This window comes from Hippocampus bargibanti, linkage group LG03, assembly GCF_051943395.1.
Source record: "Hippocampus bargibanti isolate YZ-2025 linkage group LG03, ASM5194339v1, whole genome shotgun sequence".
Lineage (NCBI taxonomy): Eukaryota > Metazoa > Chordata > Actinopteri > Syngnathiformes > Syngnathidae > Hippocampus > Hippocampus bargibanti.
In genome coordinates this window covers 21,993,051-22,012,615 of record NC_142736.1, presented here as the reverse complement: position 1 = coordinate 22,012,615, position 19,565 = coordinate 21,993,051, and the positions used below count along the sequence as shown (strand labels likewise).

At 39.6% G+C, this 19,565-nt stretch overlaps 1 protein-coding gene across 1 annotated transcript; it reads right to left on the bottom strand.

Annotated features, from left to right (window-relative positions):
- Positions 1 to 2,032: 2,032 nt before the first annotated feature.
- Positions 2,033 to 19,510, bottom strand: LOC148900690 (calretinin-like). Its single transcript, XM_088992590.1, has 11 exons — positions 19,282 to 19,510; positions 11,424 to 11,500; positions 10,642 to 10,731; positions 10,418 to 10,498; positions 7,405 to 7,461; positions 6,388 to 6,465; positions 4,868 to 4,923; positions 4,752 to 4,791; positions 2,977 to 3,030; positions 2,627 to 2,698; positions 2,033 to 2,547 (listed from the first exon to the last, which is right to left on the bottom strand). Exons 1-11 carry the CDS (start codon positions 19,370 to 19,372, stop codon positions 2,431 to 2,433), a joined length of 813 nt encoding a protein of 270 aa, XP_088848716.1. The 5' UTR covers positions 19,373 to 19,510; the 3' UTR covers positions 2,033 to 2,430.
- Positions 19,511 to 19,565: the final 55 nt, after the last annotated feature.

The following is a 19,565-nucleotide window of genomic DNA, read 5'->3' as shown; positions in this document are numbered from 1 at the left end:
TGCAAGTAGAATGTTCCACAATGTGGGTAGACATGAGGGGGGGTTGCTTCTTTCTACATGGAAATTAAGAAAATTGTGGGTGAATAGATCAACGGCTCATTGCTGACTTCAAGATTACACTCTTAAATTGCTAATGATATGTCCAAAAGGGAATACCCACCACATTGGGTTGAGGAGTTGACTAAATACAATATTTAGATTTTGATGAATAATGGTTAAAATTTACCCATATTGATGTGTTAAATCCAGTGGTGGGACATCAGGGCCTGCAAAGCCATCTCTGCTGGCCTACAAATATTTGAATCACAGAGTAATGTGAATTATTTTTTGTCAACAAATTCTTATTAAATAATTCCAAATGGTCTTTCAGTTTCCTTTCATTATGGTTTCCCCTTTTGTGCTGTTTCCAGATGTGTGTTTTGGTATTTAAGCATTTAACCAATCACATTTCAGCCATTTGTTACCAGGGTCAGAAATCTACCTGGATGCCTTCACAATCAGTTATGCAGGCTGTGGAGCATAAAAATCAATGGTGATGAAACTGTTGCTTTAACCAATGAGAGTTCGAGTTGACAACGCAATGCCTGCTGGAAGGCGCTGTAAACGTCAGAGATTTTGTGAACTATGATTGGCTAGTCACATGATTGGCTAGTCACTAGCCAATCATGGTATCATTAGCCCCTAGCAACAACAGCATATCGGCCAGAGCTCGCACACTGTATCTGTAACGAGCTGCATGAGCAAATATATTGTTGATTTAATAGCATTTTTGTCAACCCACAATGGCTGAAGGACAAGAAATGGATTTGTTTGCAGATATACTGTTAAAGCCATTCTCAAGACAGACCTTTCAAGAATAGATGGACATGATAAAGGTTGAACAGTTCCGAAGCTTGCAAAAATAGCAAATAATATAACGTTTTTATGAGGTTATCACGAATCCACACCCTCATAGTAAAAATTTGAACAGTTTGATGACGGTATTTCTTAAGTTTCAAGTCACAAATGACCAACGGCACCCTCTAGTGGGCGCGTAGTAATATCACACTACACTCTCAGCTGATTGATTCAGAGGTAGCACTACTGAAGGCCTAGGAATGCCACGCACTGCCCACAACTGGTTAAATCAAGCAATAGGTTGCCAGGTTATTAGTATAGCTGTGGTTAAAAATAACATATTTTATTACACACATTTTTGAATAGGAAGAAGCATCTTCCTATTGTAAGAGGGTTACCACAAACCATTTTTTGTGGGTGGGTTGTCCACGCTGGCTTGAATATAAATACAAATCCCTGTGCCCATTGTCAGTGGTTTTACCCACTGAAACTTTCAGCATTTTCAGTGGGTACACTTGTAAAGAATGTTATGCTAAATTGACTTCAAGTACACCAAAGTGGGCACCATGTGTAGTCTTTTCAACCCCAACCACCTGCTTGCCCCCAATTCCTACAACCCAATTTGCTCGGCCAAAATAATGAACACAACTTTGGGTAACAGTAACAATGAGCTATAAGAAATCCACAGCTTCCCAGCAAGCAGTTTGGGAAAGCAATCCAGCATTATTTTTAGCTGTGTGTAGGTTAATCGAAAAAGTAGGACATAGTTTAGTTTGTCATTTAAAAGCTTGTATAAATACATGCAAAAAATACATGACAGTTTCCTGAGATTTTGTTGCCGCTTTGTTTGTATTTATGCAGTAGGAGTGAGACAATCCTCCTACTCTGTGTTTTGCCAACTCGACTTTTTTTTCCCCTTCTTTCTATCTAAAAGCGACACAAAAGCCTTGGCATGAAAAATGGAGGAGCTCCCCATCCTACATCATGCTTTCTGTTACCAGGAGATTGGACAGAGAAGTTGTATCACTCCACAGCTGCTGCGGTTACCTTTCTGCGTCTGGACTGCAATCTTCACTTCGCTCCGGCAGGATGAAATTATTTTCTCTCGCGTCGCATTGTTGCAAAGTGAAATAATCCTCCTGCTGCTTGGGGGAGGAAGAGTTCTTTAATGTGGAAGGAACAAGTAGAGCAAGAGTCTTATGTTATATTTATTCATTCTGTCAATAATATATTTAATAGAAGAGTACAAGCTTCATCAAATAAATAAGAGTCAATTCGTTTAGACTAAAATAAATACAATACATGAACAGAAGTATGAAGTGAGAGGGGGCATATATGGATGAATGCAAAACTGCAAATTTATATTAAAATGGAAATGTAAAAAAAAACAGTTGATTACACAATATACTGTATTTAATTGCGAGGGCTATTTCACCATGGAAGCATCATGATAAAAAGGTTCGAAGTTAAGGGACAGAAGTTGACCGAGTGCTTTTAGTAGCACTTTTAGTTTTCTTTCTAGCAGTGTAAGCAGGTCAGACATGCACAAGGTTGCAATGAGAGGTAGGAAGGAAGCAGCAGGGGAGCGGGGTCTCACAGCTCAGAGTCCCGACAAAGGACGATTTCCAACTCGGTGCGAAATAGTTTTCCTCCGTCGGACAAAGCCATGATGCTCTTCTTGTACCCCGAGAGTCCTGTGATGTCCACATCCTGTCAAATTGCAGTTTTTTTGGTCAGAAAGTTTACACGTTGATCCAGATTTTGTTCTTGAATGTCAATATTATTCTACCATTTTGTTCTTATCAGACAGGTCCTTCAACAAAGCATCCAGCTCCTGCTCATCAATGTAGCCATTACCATCCTGAGAAATAGAGAAGAGATAACATTGGTTGCTGTGACGCAGAATGTCACTTTTTTTTTGGTTAATATTAATTTTTTTAAAGTTTTTATTTTTGAATCCGCTATGATATCATCACAAAATGCTACTTAATGACTGTAAAGGTGGACAATGCATGCATGGCTAACGTCGGCTGCTATTTTGGCTAACGTCAGCTGCTATTGGGTAAACGTTTTCTGTAACTATCAACAGTATGTACTTTCATCTCTATTTCATTATGAACACAATAAAATGTTTTTCACCTTATCATAGAGTGTAAAGAGGGAGTCAAATTCCTTGACTGTCAGCCTGATACCCTGCGTGCATAAGAGCAAAAACATGGTTAGAAGCTGCGGGACATTTCTAGAGAGCAGTAAAAAAAGAAAATAAAAGACCCTTGCAATGCCACATTTGATATTAATCCATGCAGATTATGATAACAGGGGCTAGTGTTGAATTAATCCTGACCAGACGAGCTAATCCTTTGACGGGAAGGAATGGTTGATGTGGTTTCAAAAACTGGACTGCATATATGGGAACAACAACAAATTACGTGCGGTCGGCCTTTCGGGAAGATTGTCACGTTTTGCAAGGTGGTGATGGCGGGTGCGGATTCCAAAAAGCAGGCAGGAGGGAGCAGGAGGTTGTGTTTGACAAATTGTATTAAAATAAAGTCAGCAGGAACAAAATGTAAAACATCAAAATCATCTGAACAGAAAAAAATACAAAGTATCAAAAGAAAACCAAGATTAAAAGTCCGCCAAAATGAAACAAACACATGCACAGCATACAATGCACACAATTGCATACAACACATACAACAATGACCCGACACCGGATGGTCGTGCCAGGAGTCCTTTTAAGTGTCACTGATTGTAACGACCAGCACCTGCGAGGCAGCAGGCAGGGCTGACGGCGCTACCCGCTGGTCGCCAATCCGAACGTGGCAGTGCGCCAAGGCTCGGGACGACCAGCACCTGTGCAGGTGCAGGCGGGGCCGACAGCGCCACCCGTTGGTCGCCAACCAGATCATGACAAAAATAGTATCTGTGCTACAAAATGTTATCGTTGTCATCGCCAAATTTAACTGGCAGTGGATTACATACTTGTTTGCAATTTAGGGAGATATTTTCAGTGTAATTTTACTCCTGCAAGAATTCCAAAAGATGAATGTGACTGATCTTTTTCGTTTCACTCAGAGGTATTGACCCAGCTATCACACCTTCTCTCAAATTGATTTTTTTTGAGGCTCCTGCGGCAATGACCTGAATCTTTTTAATATCTTTTTTTTTATTTAATTAATTGTATATTTTCTTTTCTGGGCTTAGTTGCAGTTTCACCAATTCAACTCATTCACTGTCAGACAATGTGCAAAAATGCCTCCACTCCAGTGCCAGGGCTTTTGTCATTTTCACTCAAATTGGAGGATCAACAGAACATTGAGTTTCATGACTACATCAACATTCAATGCAGCGTGAGAAACCTTATACTCTCTTCTTTCATCCAGAAAAAAAAGTTAATTCCCAAGTTATAAGGGTCTGGAGTTATCTGAGCTTGAAATGGGGGCGGCTGTTCAAATGGCAAATGCTGCCTCCTCGTGGGAGGGAAAAACATTGCCAGAGGTCTGACCAGTGCTTTATCGGCAACCTATGTAAGAAAAACATACACCCAAACAAATTCGGGAATGGCGCTCCATGTCATGCTTTTCAATTCCCACACATGTTCGGGAATGGCAAAGAATGAGCTCAATGTCTTACAAAGTAAATCAAACAGAAAAGTGTGACTGTTTCTGGCTTGAAACATATGGCTTGTGGTGCCTATATACGATGTAACCACGTAACCATGTATTTGTGTCAATGTGCCATATGTTGTCCATTTGCACATTAAGGTCATATAATCCTTTGGTATATTGACTCCAGTTTTGCTGAATAGCACTGTCTTCCCTGGGTCCCATCTCACCTATGACTTGAGTTACTCAAAAACATACACCTGCAGTATTTTATACAAAAATTTATTGTTAATTTGTACGTCTTCCTACCTGAAACTTCATCAAGAAATTCTCCTGTACGGGCAAGAGCCTGGGAAAGACACAAAGTTTTGAAGGACAAATTTGTTTGGAGGGGAAAGTGAAATGTTTATGTATTGGAAACATACCTTGCCATCTCAGAGAGACCGAGCTTCCCATCGCCATTCAGATCAAACATCCTAAGCTACAGGGAAAGAGGATTAACGCGGTCATCAGCAGGGCTTCAAGTATACGTCCACATGTATGTAACATTTACATTGTTTACCTCTCACACAGGAAAAATAATCTCTCATTCATATGCACATACACACACCTTAAAAATACCTCACACAAAAAAAAATCACATGCACAATCCCCCTCCCCCATTAGCTCATTCACTGCCATTCCCAAATTTATTCGGAAATTGAAAATATGACTTGTTCGGATTTTGTTTTTTTTCATGCGTGGGTGCCGATAAAGCGCTGGCCATGGTCTCTGGCAATGTTTTTCCCTCCCACAAGGGGGCAGCTTTTGCCTTTTGTATAGCCGCCCCCACTTGCACCTCATATTACTCCAGACTAGTGTTTCTTAACCTGGGTTCAATCGAACCGTAGGGGTTCGGTGAGTCGGTCTCAGGGGTTCGGTGGATCCTCCGCCACAGAGGTCCACCCCTCAGTCTAGACTGCAGTTAGTAGGCACAGTCATTGGAAGAAGGGTTCGGTGAATGAGCACATGAAACTGGTGGGGTTCGGTGCCCCCAACAAGATTAAGAACCACTGCTACAGACCCATATCATTTAAGAATTAACTATTTTTCCTGATGAAAGAAGAGAGTCTAAGGTGTGTTACGCTGCATTGAATGTTTATGTACTCCTCAAACTCAATATCGTGTGGGTCCTGGAATTTGAGGGACAATGACAAAAACCCTGGCACTGGAGTGGACACATTTTTGCACGTCTGGCAGTGAATGCGTTAATAAATTAAATAAAAATAAATAAATACAATATTACAATGTGGGGGGGTTCTGCCTAACTCTTATCGAACAAACACAATATTCTTTTGAATGATGTGTTTGGACCATTGGAGGCACATACACTACAATACATACCACACGTTGATTTATATAGTGCCTTAACAACAGCTGAAGCTCTAATAAACACACAGAACATTTTGTCAAGATTTTTTTTGTGTTGGCACTGGAGTGGACACATTTTTGCACTTGTCTGGGAGTGAATGAGTTAATGTGTTTGGAACATTTACATAAAAACTCAACTGCACAACCCAAAAAACACCAAAAAAACACTCAAGCAAAATATCTTACATTGGTGCACCTAAAATCTGTCACACCACACACACACACACACATGTACATACACTCACATGAACAAATACAAGGTTACTATATGCAAATGTAACATTTGAGAAGATAAATTTAACAGTTTAAAACAATTGGAAACATCTTCATATGTCGAAGTAAGGACGTAGCGCAATGCCATTGCTCTGAAAACTTTAGTTTTTTGCCTGTCATGTATTTTTTGTATAAATACAAGAAAACGGAAACCGACAAATACACTAAAAATTGCATATCAATGTTTAGCAAGGAAGAATTCATTTTCTTAATTTCCCCAAGCAGAAAGTGTGAAAACAGCAAGTGTTTGGCAAATACTCACAATCGTCTGTGTGTACTCATTGAGCTTCTTATCATCATAGCTCGTGTTGGCTTTCTTCAGCAGATCTGTTAGGAAGCCCTTAAAGGAGTAGGCAAGGTCAGTGAATACACATTGTAGTATAAATTGCATAAGCACTACGCTCCGATTATATTCAAGACTAAAATGTTTTTGGGAGATTGTTGGCTTCATCATAATCAGTGATTTCAGTACAAATAATAAGATTAAAACTAAGATCATTCCCCTTATGGGTTCAATTTTATTTACTTCTAGAATTTTGTTTAGTGGAAAGAAATTTAAGTACAGTAAAGTCTCGTTATATCGATATTCAAGGGAGTCCGAAAAAATATCGATATAACCGGGACTATCGATATATCCGACCCTGTTTGCATGTAATTTTCTCCGTGCGTGCATAGAAATAGTATCGATATAACCGGGACTATCGATATATCCGATATCGATATAACGAGACTTTACTGTATTAACTCATTCAAAGCCAGACGTGCAAAAATGTGTCCACTCCAGTGCCAGGGTTTTTGTCATTGTCACTTGAATTTCAGGACACACAGAATATTGAGTTTTAGGACTACATATACATTTAATACAGCGTAATAAACCTTAGATTCTCGTCTTTCATCAGAAAAAAAAATAGTTAATTCCTAAGTTATATGGGTACGGAGTTATATGAGCTTGAAATGAGGGTGGCTGTCCAAAATACAATGCAATGTATACATATGGGTTTATATAGTGCTTTAACAACAGCTTGAACAAAGTGCTAACATGGAAAAAAGGGAAACGCTGCCGCCTTTGGAAAAGAAGAAACATTGCCAGCGCTTTATTGGCAGCCAAGCAGGAAAATACAAAACCCAAACTAATTCGGGAATGGCGCTCTTTGTCCAATTTTCAATTCCAAAATAAATTTGTGAATGGCAGTGAATGAGTTAAAGTGCTTATACACAATCTGCCATGTCCAGATTATATCTAAAAACATTAGGAGGTTTTGCCAATGACAGGTCATACCTTCAGTTCATTCGACTCAATGTATCCACTACGGTCAGTGTCATACCTTCTCCAAGCCTGCAGGAAAGAAAAAAAAGGAGGTTACACAAGCCGTGAACATGACAACATCATAAATCATACTTCAAATAACTAAGACACTAACTTGTAAAAGAAAAGGTTGGCAACCGCCAGATATGGTGTAAATATAGAGTTCCTCCAAGATGGATACTAAAAGCGCCCACACTAAATGCCTTTCCTTTGCTGAAGGCTGTGCTTCATCCATAATGTATGGTTGTCTCAGAATAGGCTGTAATGCTGCGACTGCATCAGGCAGCCTGAACATCTCCACACTCCACAACAACGAACGAAAGCTTACCACCAGTACCAGTGTGCTACCGGTTGTATTTTAATAACGCAGCAACAGTGACTGCATTACAGCAAATGAAAAGAAAGCTGCTTCTTCAGGTTTACTAGTCAAGGTTGACTGTATAAAACAGATATACAGCTACCTTTTATGGAGACGGTCAGAGCCTCTCATTAAGAGGCAGTAATATAGGTCATTCTTTGCAGAGGATCAGAAATATCTTTGGGTCTTGCACTATTATTGTGTTCATTGTGCTGCAGCGCGGTTATGTGTTCAAATATCCATCGCTGAAAGGGCTACCATACTACGATACTGATAATATTTGTTCACTTGTTGTTCGCATTTTGCATTGAGCTAACTGGGCGTCAGGTAAATATCAGGTTTCGCATCACAACTTCGATGAGATTTTTGTGTTCCGTATTTTCTGGTGTATAAGGCACACCCAAAAGCCTTGCTTTTCTTCAAAAAACTACTGGCAACTACCGTCAGCAGCCACCCATTTCCCCCTGTTGAAGAAGTAGTGCGTAACCCCAGCCTCTACTATAGTACTTTATAATGTACTTTATAATGTGGTCTTATAATTTGGAAAACTTTTAAATAGTCATATATTAGATTTGGAAAATTTTGAGGCATGATTTTAATACACAAAAGTAGAAAAATCGACTACAGTATAAATTGCTAATACAGATATATTGGTTCTAAAAGTATGCTATTATCAGTGACGTGCAGTCAGGGGAGGCATCATGGAAATATCAAATGAAAAAAAAATAAACAGTCATATTTATTTAGTGATTTGTACTTTAAAGTGATTTTCCATTTAACTTCACCATTTTTTTTCAAAATCGCGGATTTTTTATATTTACCGTTCAAATACTAAGTAGAGACGATCGAGCGGTGAGGCAGCAGCCGGCAGAGCCTCACCATGGATTGCGCTGCAGTGAGACCACATTGTTGTCCCTCTCCATATCGCTATCAAAGTGTTCAAAAGCTTTTAGTGTATGAACTAAATTTCTACAGTTTAGCTGGCGTATATAATGTACAAATATACTGTACATTATAAACACTGTACTATAGTGTGTATTTTATTTTTATCAAAACTGTGTGCATAGGTGAGGCACACAGTTCTTCTGCCTCATGACAGGGGGCGCTGGCGATTACAGATTCTTCTTGCGACTCCTCTGCTGCAGAATAATAGAATTAGTGACAGCAAGCTACAGTAAACAGTTAGCAAGTTAAGTACAACCATCCAGTCATTTTTTCGCGTTGCTTGGCCTGATTTTCAGAATGGAGGATCACATATCTGAATTGAAAGAATTTTCTCAACTGGACTTTCAATCGAAGCAGGAGCTAATAATTAAAGGAAAACCAACGGCGGACTGTATAGCTCACAAACGGTGAGGGATGAATGTAAATCTCCTGGACAGCTTCTCAGCTTTTTGGCCAAGAAGGATCTCATTGAAACTATTCCTGAAGCGACAAAGTTGCTCCAGCTCGTGCTCACTGTTCCAGCTACTACAGCATCAGTGGAGCGGTCATTCTCAGCACAAAAGACTGAAAACATACAGTCGGAACAGGACTGATCAAGGACGACTTTCTTCACTGGCAGTGATCTCCATTGAGACACAGAGACTTTTAAAACTGAAGAAATATAAGGAAGGCTTCTACAAAGAGGTTATCGATGCCTTTCTTCAGAAGGAGCGGCGCACGGACTTCATTTATAAGTAAAGGTAACACGATAACAATGTTTTTTTAATTAATTAATTGTTTTTCTCTGCTACAGTTTGTATACAGTATATAAAGAATGCTGACGTGACATTATGAACAAAACATGTTAACTGTTGCCAATCAAATGGTCAATGAACTAATCTGTGGGGTTCATATATTTGTAAATCTGACTGTGATGACGTCAGTGCCTCACCAGCCATGAACTTCACCGCACCTCACTGGTTGAACTATTACATGCTTTCGCTGAGAAAGATGACAGGCTAGCGAGTAATTTTGGGACATCCACTATATTTTCTAGCCTGTGAAACAGAATATAGAACGATTTAATTGAAGCAGTTGGTGATGTCATTAGAAATGACACTAAAAAGGAGATCGGTGCAGCCCCATTTGTTGCTGTAGAAGTAGACGAGATTGTCATGAACAGGACTGATCAAGGACGACTTTCTTCACTGGCAGTGATCTCCGTTGAGACAGAGAGACTTTTAAAACTGAAGAAAGATAAGGAAGGCTTCTACAAAGAAGTTATCGATGCCTTTCTTCAGAAGGAGCGGCGCATGGACTTCATTTACAAGTAAAGGTAACACGATAAAAACGTTTTTTTAATTATTTTTTTCTATGCTACAGTTTGTATATATAAAGAATGCTGACATGAAATTTTAAACAATACGTTAACTGTTGCCAATCAAATGGTGAATAAACTACTCTGTAGAGTACATATGTTTGTAAATCTGACTATGATGACGTCAGTGCCTCACCAGCCATGAACCTCACCGCACGTCACTGCAATCTATCAGCCAGTCCCTGAAGTAGCATGTGAACTACTGGTGTTTCTAAATGATCAATTGTTTTGATTTACCTGTTGAAATGTCAATTATAACCCGTGATTCAAAATATTTTAGTCCAAACATAATAAATGTGCAGATGAATTGAGTGACGCTGACTTACGGCCATGAATTCAGTGCTGGATCCCACAAACTCTCTGAAACACAAGAGGAAATTTTCTTCTGTGGGCAGAAGCTGAGCCAGCTGAAAGAGTGAGACAGAAAATGAAACATAGATTAGTTTTTTTGTGGCCTTGAGTGTTATCCTCTTCAGATATACTCCACCAGATTCATTTATAAGGCAAGTGTATCCCAATGAAATCAGTTCTATTTCCTCACACTCTTCACCTCTGTCATCTCAATCCTGCCATCAGAATTCTTGTCAAAACTGGCCATAAACTCCCTCATCTTCTCCTTGAATGCAGCATGTGAAGGATCCTGCAAAGGCAATAAGATAAAAACATTCAAAATGTGCCTCACATTATTATCGTTGAGCGGAATCTTCACATTTCCCAAATGACGATTGAGGAAATCATGAAAAAAAAGTCATCTTACTAAGTACTGTACCAGGTATTATGCCTTCGATTGTTCTCATCATACTGTTGGGCAACAACAATATCAACTCACCATCACCTCAAAGTCATATTTGAGCAAATATTTAATATAAACACGTAAAAATGGTGAATATTGCATGAAAATATCTGATGAAAAAAAATAAATTGACCCTATATGGGAAAATTCATTTTCTACCCGACCTGTGTTAGCATCAAGCTAAGTGTCAATGGAGTCATGTGGTAGTTTCAAACACACAAAGTGGAATTATCTTTGTTTTACGTTGAATTTACTTTTCTTTTGAGAATGTGTATTCGTTTTTGTACACAATCCTGCTCAATTATTGAGAGAACTGGATTAATTAGTCTATATTGCAGTCCACTAAACAATGGAAACTGAAAGTGGGGTCTCGTTAGGGATTCGAAAGCGGGAACATTTTGATATGGTGTTCGTAAACAGTTGTGTCTGTTGTGTAAAAAAATAATAATAAATACATAAAATAGTTCAAGGACTGGACAATGTATTATGAAAATCTTGACAATGATCCGCTTTTCGAGAAATGCACTCCGAGCACTCACCACGCCTGCTCCTCGTCTTGCCAGTTCCAGCTCTCGAATGAAGTTTTCCAGTTCCTTCCCTTCAATGTAGCCATTTCCTGCACAACACAAGAGGGACAAATCAAGTTTGATGAAATGTTTCGATGGCTTCAAGTCTTACTAATTAGTTTGATCCATTTAAATGATGTGGAAGTGTTTATTCTTTGGAGCAGACAACCTTTGTGATTAGTTATCCCTAAAGCTATTAGTACTACATATAAATATGTCCATGTCTATGTCCCACTGAAAAAAAAAGACACTTTCTCGTTAAGACCACTTTTATCCTGCCTGGAGAAAATCAAAATCTGGATGGTTCAAAATGTGTTGAACTTCAATAAAAAGAAGACAGAAGTGATCCCCTTTAGTCCCAGTGGCCCATGTACATCTCATCTTGTTGACTTGGGGCCATTGGCTCCTTATCTGAAATGAACAATCTCTTAAAATGGACAGTGACTTTAAACTTGACCGACAAATTGGTGCTGTTGGGAAATCCATCTTTCATCTTGGGCAGCTGGCTAAAATAAAACGGCTCCTTTTTCATGAGCACCTTGAAGCAGCAATTCATGCCTTTGTCACATCTCGTCTCAATTACTGCAATGCGCTTTACTTTGGAGTCAGCCAATCCTCCATGAGGCATCTCCAGCTAGTCCAGAATGCTGCTGTTTACCTCTTGACTGGTACTCGTAGGAGGGAGCACATATCTCCTACTGGCTCACTATACATTTTAGAGTTCTTTTCAAGATCTTATTATTTGTCTTCAAATCTTTAAATGGGCTCGCACCTCCTCACCTCTCTGAGTTTATGAGTTTATCCACCCCTATACACCTTCCCGACGCCTCAGGTCTGCTGACCAGACATTATTAGATAAGAAAGATAGGGATAAGAAAAACTAAACGGAGGCTCACAGGGGATCGAGTCTTTTCCGTTGGTGGTCTCACTCTCTGGAATGACCTGGACATTCGGCAAGCCCCCTGGCTGCCCATCTTTAAAACACGCCTCAAAACTCACTTGTACTCTTTGGCATTCAATTCAGCATGATTCTGACTTAATCTTGCCTCTACTCCCTGGTGCTTTCAACTAACTTTGTTACAGCTTCAGTTGTTGTTAAACCGCTATATAAATCAATATGTATTGTATTGTATTGTATTGTAAATAAATTAATTAAATACAATCTGTAATTGTATTGTAAATCAATAGAATTACAGATCATATTTAATGCTAAGTATTGTAAACCCCGCCATCACTACTGTATTCTTGGGGATAGGGCCTGAGCCCTTATTTTTGATTTTTTCATTTTAACCACATTCTCAAATATTTTTGGTTTGTGGTTTGTTTTATATTTGACCTCCGACATTCGTTGCTAATACATTCCACCTGGTACCAATGTTTTGTTTCCTGATGTGAAATTCACAACGCATCAATTTCAAGTGAACGCCTCGCCTGGTGACTAATTGAGGCATTGATGTCTATCAGAGTGTACAACATGCAGTCCATCACAGAGCATGCATGTTTTATGTTAATTTGTCTCCTGCAGCATTAATATTCATGCCTCGTGTTAAATCTCTCTTACCAAATCACCAGGGGAAATGATTTACACATTCTATAGACTATTTGACAAAATTAGTCAAAGGTCAGCTTCGGAAAGGACCAAACACGATAAGAAACAGACCTCTAAAAAAATTATAAATCATACTATTTGTCCCATCAAATTATTTGCACCTCTGCATTTCATTTGGCCTCAATGCTTCTAATTGGTGTAGGAAGATTTTTTCTTTTTTGCCCTATCAGATTTTAGGCTGTGTGAAGTACACATTACAGTGACCAATTCCCTTTGGAACGCCGGCAGTGAAAATATGAAACTGTTTTGTGACTTCCTCCTTGTATTCCATACTACTGTAGTTGGGCAAATTCTTCAAATTAGCAAAAATCCCTTTTTTAAAAACAGATCTAAACAACCACTAACTACCCTGGTAATGCAAGGCCCGCCCCATCCGCTTCTAAAAAGTGATGACTTGAAAGGAATCTTGTCATGTGTTCAGAATGGGATATTTCATCCCAAAGTGACATTTTCAGCAGCAGAATTTACTGTAGCGGAAGAAATGAATTCCAGCACTTGGGAGCAGTTGGAGTGTGTAATGAGTGTTTTCTTGACTGAGAGAGTGAAAGTGGGCAGTTCGACTGATGCTTAGTGGAGCATCCTCTCCCTCTTTCTACATTATAGCGAGAATGAGTCAAATGACCGAAGATCATACATCATTTACTGTTCTGGTTTGCCCGCCAGTAACAAACGAGAAAAATGAGCTGACATGTCATTACAATGCACGCAATACGATGTCAAGTAGTAGCCATGCCCTCTCTGTCTTTGGCTCTTAATCTCCTCACGATTTATTTGCCATTATTCACCTCTTCACCTCCCTCCCGCTTTAACCGAACCTTGCTGCTTGCACATTATGTCAAAGGTGGCTCGTGTCACCATCTGTGCTTTCAGACAGAAACAAATCACTAATGGAACACCGCTGACACAAAAAAATCTCTCATTGCTATGTCTTGATCTTACATCTTGCTATTTTTCTGTAATTGTCTGAAATAATACATTACTAAGTATTTTCAATGTTATCTACAGTGTCTGAAACTCATGACAAAAAGTTTGCGGACATCAGGGCAGACAACTCTGAAAAGTTGCCTGCCCAGCCTTAAAGTTGCCTGCCCCATTTTTCACAACTTGAAACACAATCAGACAACTAATCGTAAAAAAAAAACAACAAACAAACATTGTTGCAAAGTATTAGGGATTGTTTTTATTAAGGATGTACCTACCAAAAATGCTCCCGTGCTTAAAGGACAACCGACGTCATTTTTTTGTTTCCTAACTGACATCAGAAAAATGTTTTATAGCATCATCTAAAATACCCAAAACACGCAGTATGATATTTTTAGTCAAATGCAAAACACCAATAAAAATGACTTAAAGTGTCTAAAAAGTACTTCAATTTGAAACCGGAAGTGGCCAGTTTCAGAAGGTCCCGCCCCCATGTTCGTGGTGTCACTGAAAGACGTCTTGCTGTGCTCTAGAATCAAAACAATGGCTTCAGATTCTGAGAATATGCTTTCTTGTTACTCATCCAGTTATGAATAGGATTCAAATCATTCTGAAGAGGAAAGCATACATGTTTGCAATCGATTAAGGAATTTATTCCATGCCATTTTGAGGCAACATTGGGGAGAAACGATCACCAGAAAAGAGGCACAAAATGGCGACCTCCGGTGGCCACCTCCGTTTCTACAGGCTGATAAATTCCTCATATGGAGCTTGGACACCCTCTTCTTCAAATTTGAAGGTTTCGGACGTTTCGCCTCCTATCCAAGAGGCTTCGTCAGCGAACTAAAGTTAGCAACCACTCATTTGACGACAATGAGGTTAAAATCTTAGCGAAAGAACATAGATGGTTTGAAAGGGGGGTAAAAGAAGCGATTCTTATAAAACAACAAAATCCTTCATTAAACCGGTCTGGTGGGGTGAGGTTCAATTTGGATCGATCATACAATAGCCTGCTTACACAAAACAGGTTAGGCTTCATTCGTAATGCTGATGAGGTGATACCGGTGGGAGTGGGGCAAATAGGCCAGTCGTTAGTCAGGAATGTAGGGACAATTAGTGGGGCCACAGGGAGTGGTCCTCTGCTCCCCCCAACCTGAGAGTAGGGACATATCATAGCTGTGTCCGGCGCCGCCATGTCTGAACATTAGGGATATATAAATACGGCCGATACGACCAGTCAGACTTTAGTTCACTGACGAAGCCTCTTGGATAGGAGGCGAAACGTCCGAAACCTTCAAATTTGTACAGATGACGGCTGAAGAAACCTTCTCATCGATGGACCACTCCTGTACGACTGAGAGCTTACACAGACGTAAAGTACAGTATTTCAAATGTAGGCTCATTTTTGAGACATTAGAAAAAAAAATAATGATTAAATGTCAAAGCTGTTGGCTACTTCACCTGATCTAAAGTCTAGTCTATTTTCTGCGACCAAATTGCCTGGTGCAATCCGAAATCAAAAACTGCTTTCTACTATTGGAGCACCCTGTGAGAGGTGATGGTTTGCCCAATTGCCAAACAGGGTAATCTAGATTTCCCCCATGAAAATGAAGGCAAGGCAACAATTCATATAGTGAGTATACGGATAAAAATAGGGTCCATAATGTCAAGGCAAAATGATTTGTGAATAAAAACAGCGTTAGGATGGGCTTGATGTCACATGCCAGGTGTATCGAGTACTGTCACGTTCCATCACAAGTATCAAGTATGAGTTGCAAAATGGATGTGCATTAATAAACGGCACACTCGAGGGCAGATGTAACCCCCTCGGTTACATAAGTTGTCTCAGAATGGCTGACGAGTTGGTTGCCCCATGCAGCATGCAAACTCTTGTTCATTTTGCCCCAGTTTTCCTCCACAATCCCTTTCTGTGGCATCTGTGTCACAGCTGTGGTGGCGGTGTCCACAAGCTTGACAAGAAGCTGACCACTTTGTCCTCCAAACACAGAAAAAGCTTTTGATTCAATCAACTAAACTATACTGCACACATGCCTTGATTATTTATAGAGAATTAACTGGCCTTGTAATTAATCTTGTGTACACTGCAGCTAGTATAAAACCTGGCTGTTGATTAATGGCGAATCTAGTTTGGATTGATCTTCTGCACGCGAAACTATCAGTCAAAAAGAGGGGATTTGCAGTTCTTCCCACCAAGTGGGGAAGCTTTTAACATTTTTTATCTGTCCCCCTATGAGGAAGATTCCTCATGAAAAACGATGCTAGCACTCAAGTCCGTTTGATTAGCAAAATATTTATATTCATTTGTAGTTATTGTCTTTTCAACCGTCGTTCCAAACGGAGCAGGTTCAGGAGTGTAGAAAAAAAGGATCTGTTTTTTTCCATTCATCCATCCATTTTCCAATGCATTTCTCGTCACACTGGTGAGGGATGCTGGAACCTATCCCAGCTGCCTTGGGGCAGTAAGCCGGGGACACCCTGAACCAGTTGGCAGCCAATCGTGAGGCACATAGGGATGAACAACCATCCACGCTCACACTCACACCTCGGGACAATTTTGAATGCCATGCATGTTTTTGGAATTTGGGAGGAAACCGTACGTACTGTGGTCCCCGGTACTATATTAATGAATATATGGTGATGGGTTGTGTTGTCTGTCTCTATGTCTTGCACCAACATTTGTGTTCAAACATCCATTACTTAACCATACCTTTGGGTTAGAACACAAATGCAAAGCAAGGTTTGTTTTCCCATCCATTGTCTGTTAGCATTAGGCAAGCTGATTTTATGTGTGTGTGTGTGTGTGTGTGTGTGTGTGTGTGTGTGTGTGTGTGTGTGTGTGTGTGTGTGTGTGTGTGTGTGTGTGTGTGTGTGCGTGCGTGTGTGCGTGTGTGTGTGTGTGTGTGTGTGTGTGTGTGTGTGTGTGTGTGTGTGTGTGTGTGTGTGTGTTTATGAACAAAAAACATTGTTGAGCGATGGTTCATCTCCTATGATTGTAAAAGTAAAGTTACTCATAAGGCTAGGTACCACTGTATATTGGATATGATCTTGTACAGTGTGTTGTTGTTTAGGGTCATGTGAGTTTTGATCCGGATACGCACTGATGTTGGTTTATGCAATATGCAAATCTGCTTTGCTTTATTTACTTCTGCATTGTCATGTCGACATTTTGAGGAAATGTTATTGTAAAAGGAGCACACACTGAACCTTAGAACACCAACAGATTTGATGTCTCAGTGAGAGACCTATTACATTATGTTGCTCAGACCTGGCTTCATTCCATATTACAAGCCATTTTGGTTTTGTCTTCATAAAGAATTGAAATTGGCGTTAGGAGTCCACTGGATGCCAATGGGGCAATGATTTTACTCAGTCTTGATCAAAAGGGCAGACTGACACAAGTCTGTCAACGATTTTTCAAAAGACAATTAGATTCATGAAATGTGTAAGAAGATTAGGGGAGGTTTAGGGGGTCCCGTTGAGCCTACAGCACTACCCATCCATGTATGAAAGCAATTGAATGTGATGAGACAAAGCTGTATCGATGAGCTTTAATACGACCACAGAATTAGGTTACGGTTTGGTGGAACAATAGAGGTCATAGTTTTTATTTTATGTACATATGTATTTATGTATTTATTTTTGTGATGACAGGGACTTATCATTCAATAGAAACCAAAACATGAAAATGGGAGGGTTGGCAAATATTTGTGATCAGCCTTTCTAAGGCCCACCAATATTCACTTTCCTGTACATGCATTGTGTATTTACTGCTTGGCTGGGTTTGTTGATCACTTTTTATTCAGTGGGAAAGTGATGCATGCAGGGTTCCCTGTTAGAGTTGCATGGTTCCACTTTGGCATCATCATCTCATTTCTCTTCTCTAATTTAAATCCATCCTCCATCAGTTTACATGACGCCACCCCCCCCCCCCCCTAAACCTTCAATCAAGCTGTCACTCAAGAGCTCTCTCTTTTTTACATTGCCTCTTCACCTACTCTGCTTCTTTATAAATATTATACAAGCCCCGCTCCTCATAAACCAAAGTGCATATTCATATCACATTATAAAAAATGATAAGAATCTCCAAAGGAGAAATTCGGGTGATCAAGCAGTATAGGCTAAAACAGAGATTCTTAAGACTTCAAAATACATGCTAGTAAATAAATAAATAAAATAGTCGGAAACTATTGTATGTAATATATATATACAGTAAAGTCTCGTTATATCGATATTCTCGGGAGTCCGAAAAATATCGATATAACCGGGACTATCGATATATCCGACCCTGCGCGCATGTAATTTTCTCCTTGCGTGCATAGAAATAGTATCGTAATAAGCGGGACTATCGATATAACCGATATCGATATAACGAGACTTTACTGTATATAACTTTCTGGGTTGAGTGAACAATGGCGCGTGGGCTGCCGCTGCCCTGTGTCTGTAGAGTGTCCTTGAGAGTTTTGAAAGGTGCTTATAAATGAAATTTATTATTATTATTATTATTATTATTATTATTATTATTCTTTTCCTTTTGGCTTTTCCCTTCAACGGATCGCCACGGCAAATCAGTGTCCTCCATCTTCAGAGGTTTGATCCTCATGTTTGTTTTGGCCAAGCTTTTACGTCGGATGCCCTTCCTGACACAACCCTCTGTATTTATCCGGGCTTGGGACTGGCACAAGAAATGTATTCTTGTTATTATTTTCTATCTATCTATCTATCTATCTATCTATCTATCTATCTATCTATCTATCTATCTCTATCACACACACTCTCTCTCTCTCTATAGAGAGAGATTTTAATGTCTAGTTCCACAAAAACTGTATCAAGTGACTGACACAAAAGAACAACATTTCTGCTTTTGGCATATAGTTACAAAGTTATCAAGTGATTTTTTATCAAGAATATCTAAATCAGCTCTTAAATTCATCTCTTACAAGCTATTTTTGTTGTTTTTCATATATTTGCTAAAATATAACACTGTGTATCGTTTTCAATTATAACACAATAAAATTGCAAGATTAGTATGAAGCATTTTTTGGGGAATTGAAATTGCACAAAAAAAGCAATTAAAATATGAAGGGGGGGAAACACGTCCCCAACTAAAATCCCACAATTTACACCAGCAGGTGTGCAAACCTTTTTTTTTTTTAATATTAAGTCACGTTTCACTCATTTCTACTTCAACGCATAACATATACATAGAAAGTGAGTCACGAAATGATTTCTTTTCATGTAATGAACTTTTGAAGAGCAGAGAAAAGAGGAAGAGCCACTGACCGTCTGCATCGAAATGTTTCCAGATGTCGATGAACTGAGTGGCAGTAAGCTCGGCCAGGTGCAGGTGAGGTTGGTGAGTTTCGGCTGCCATTTCGTTTCTCCTCCTTTGAATGGATGCACTTGCAAGCTGGATAAAAGATCAACTTTCCCTGTGTAGATCCTCGCTTTTGCTTGCCGCTCCTCCTCACTCGCTGTTTTTAAATCCCCCTCCCGCGGCGGCCGCACTTCTATTTCCTGCCACCAGGAAGCGCCTCGGCCGTGAATGTAGCCCCCACCCCCTTCCA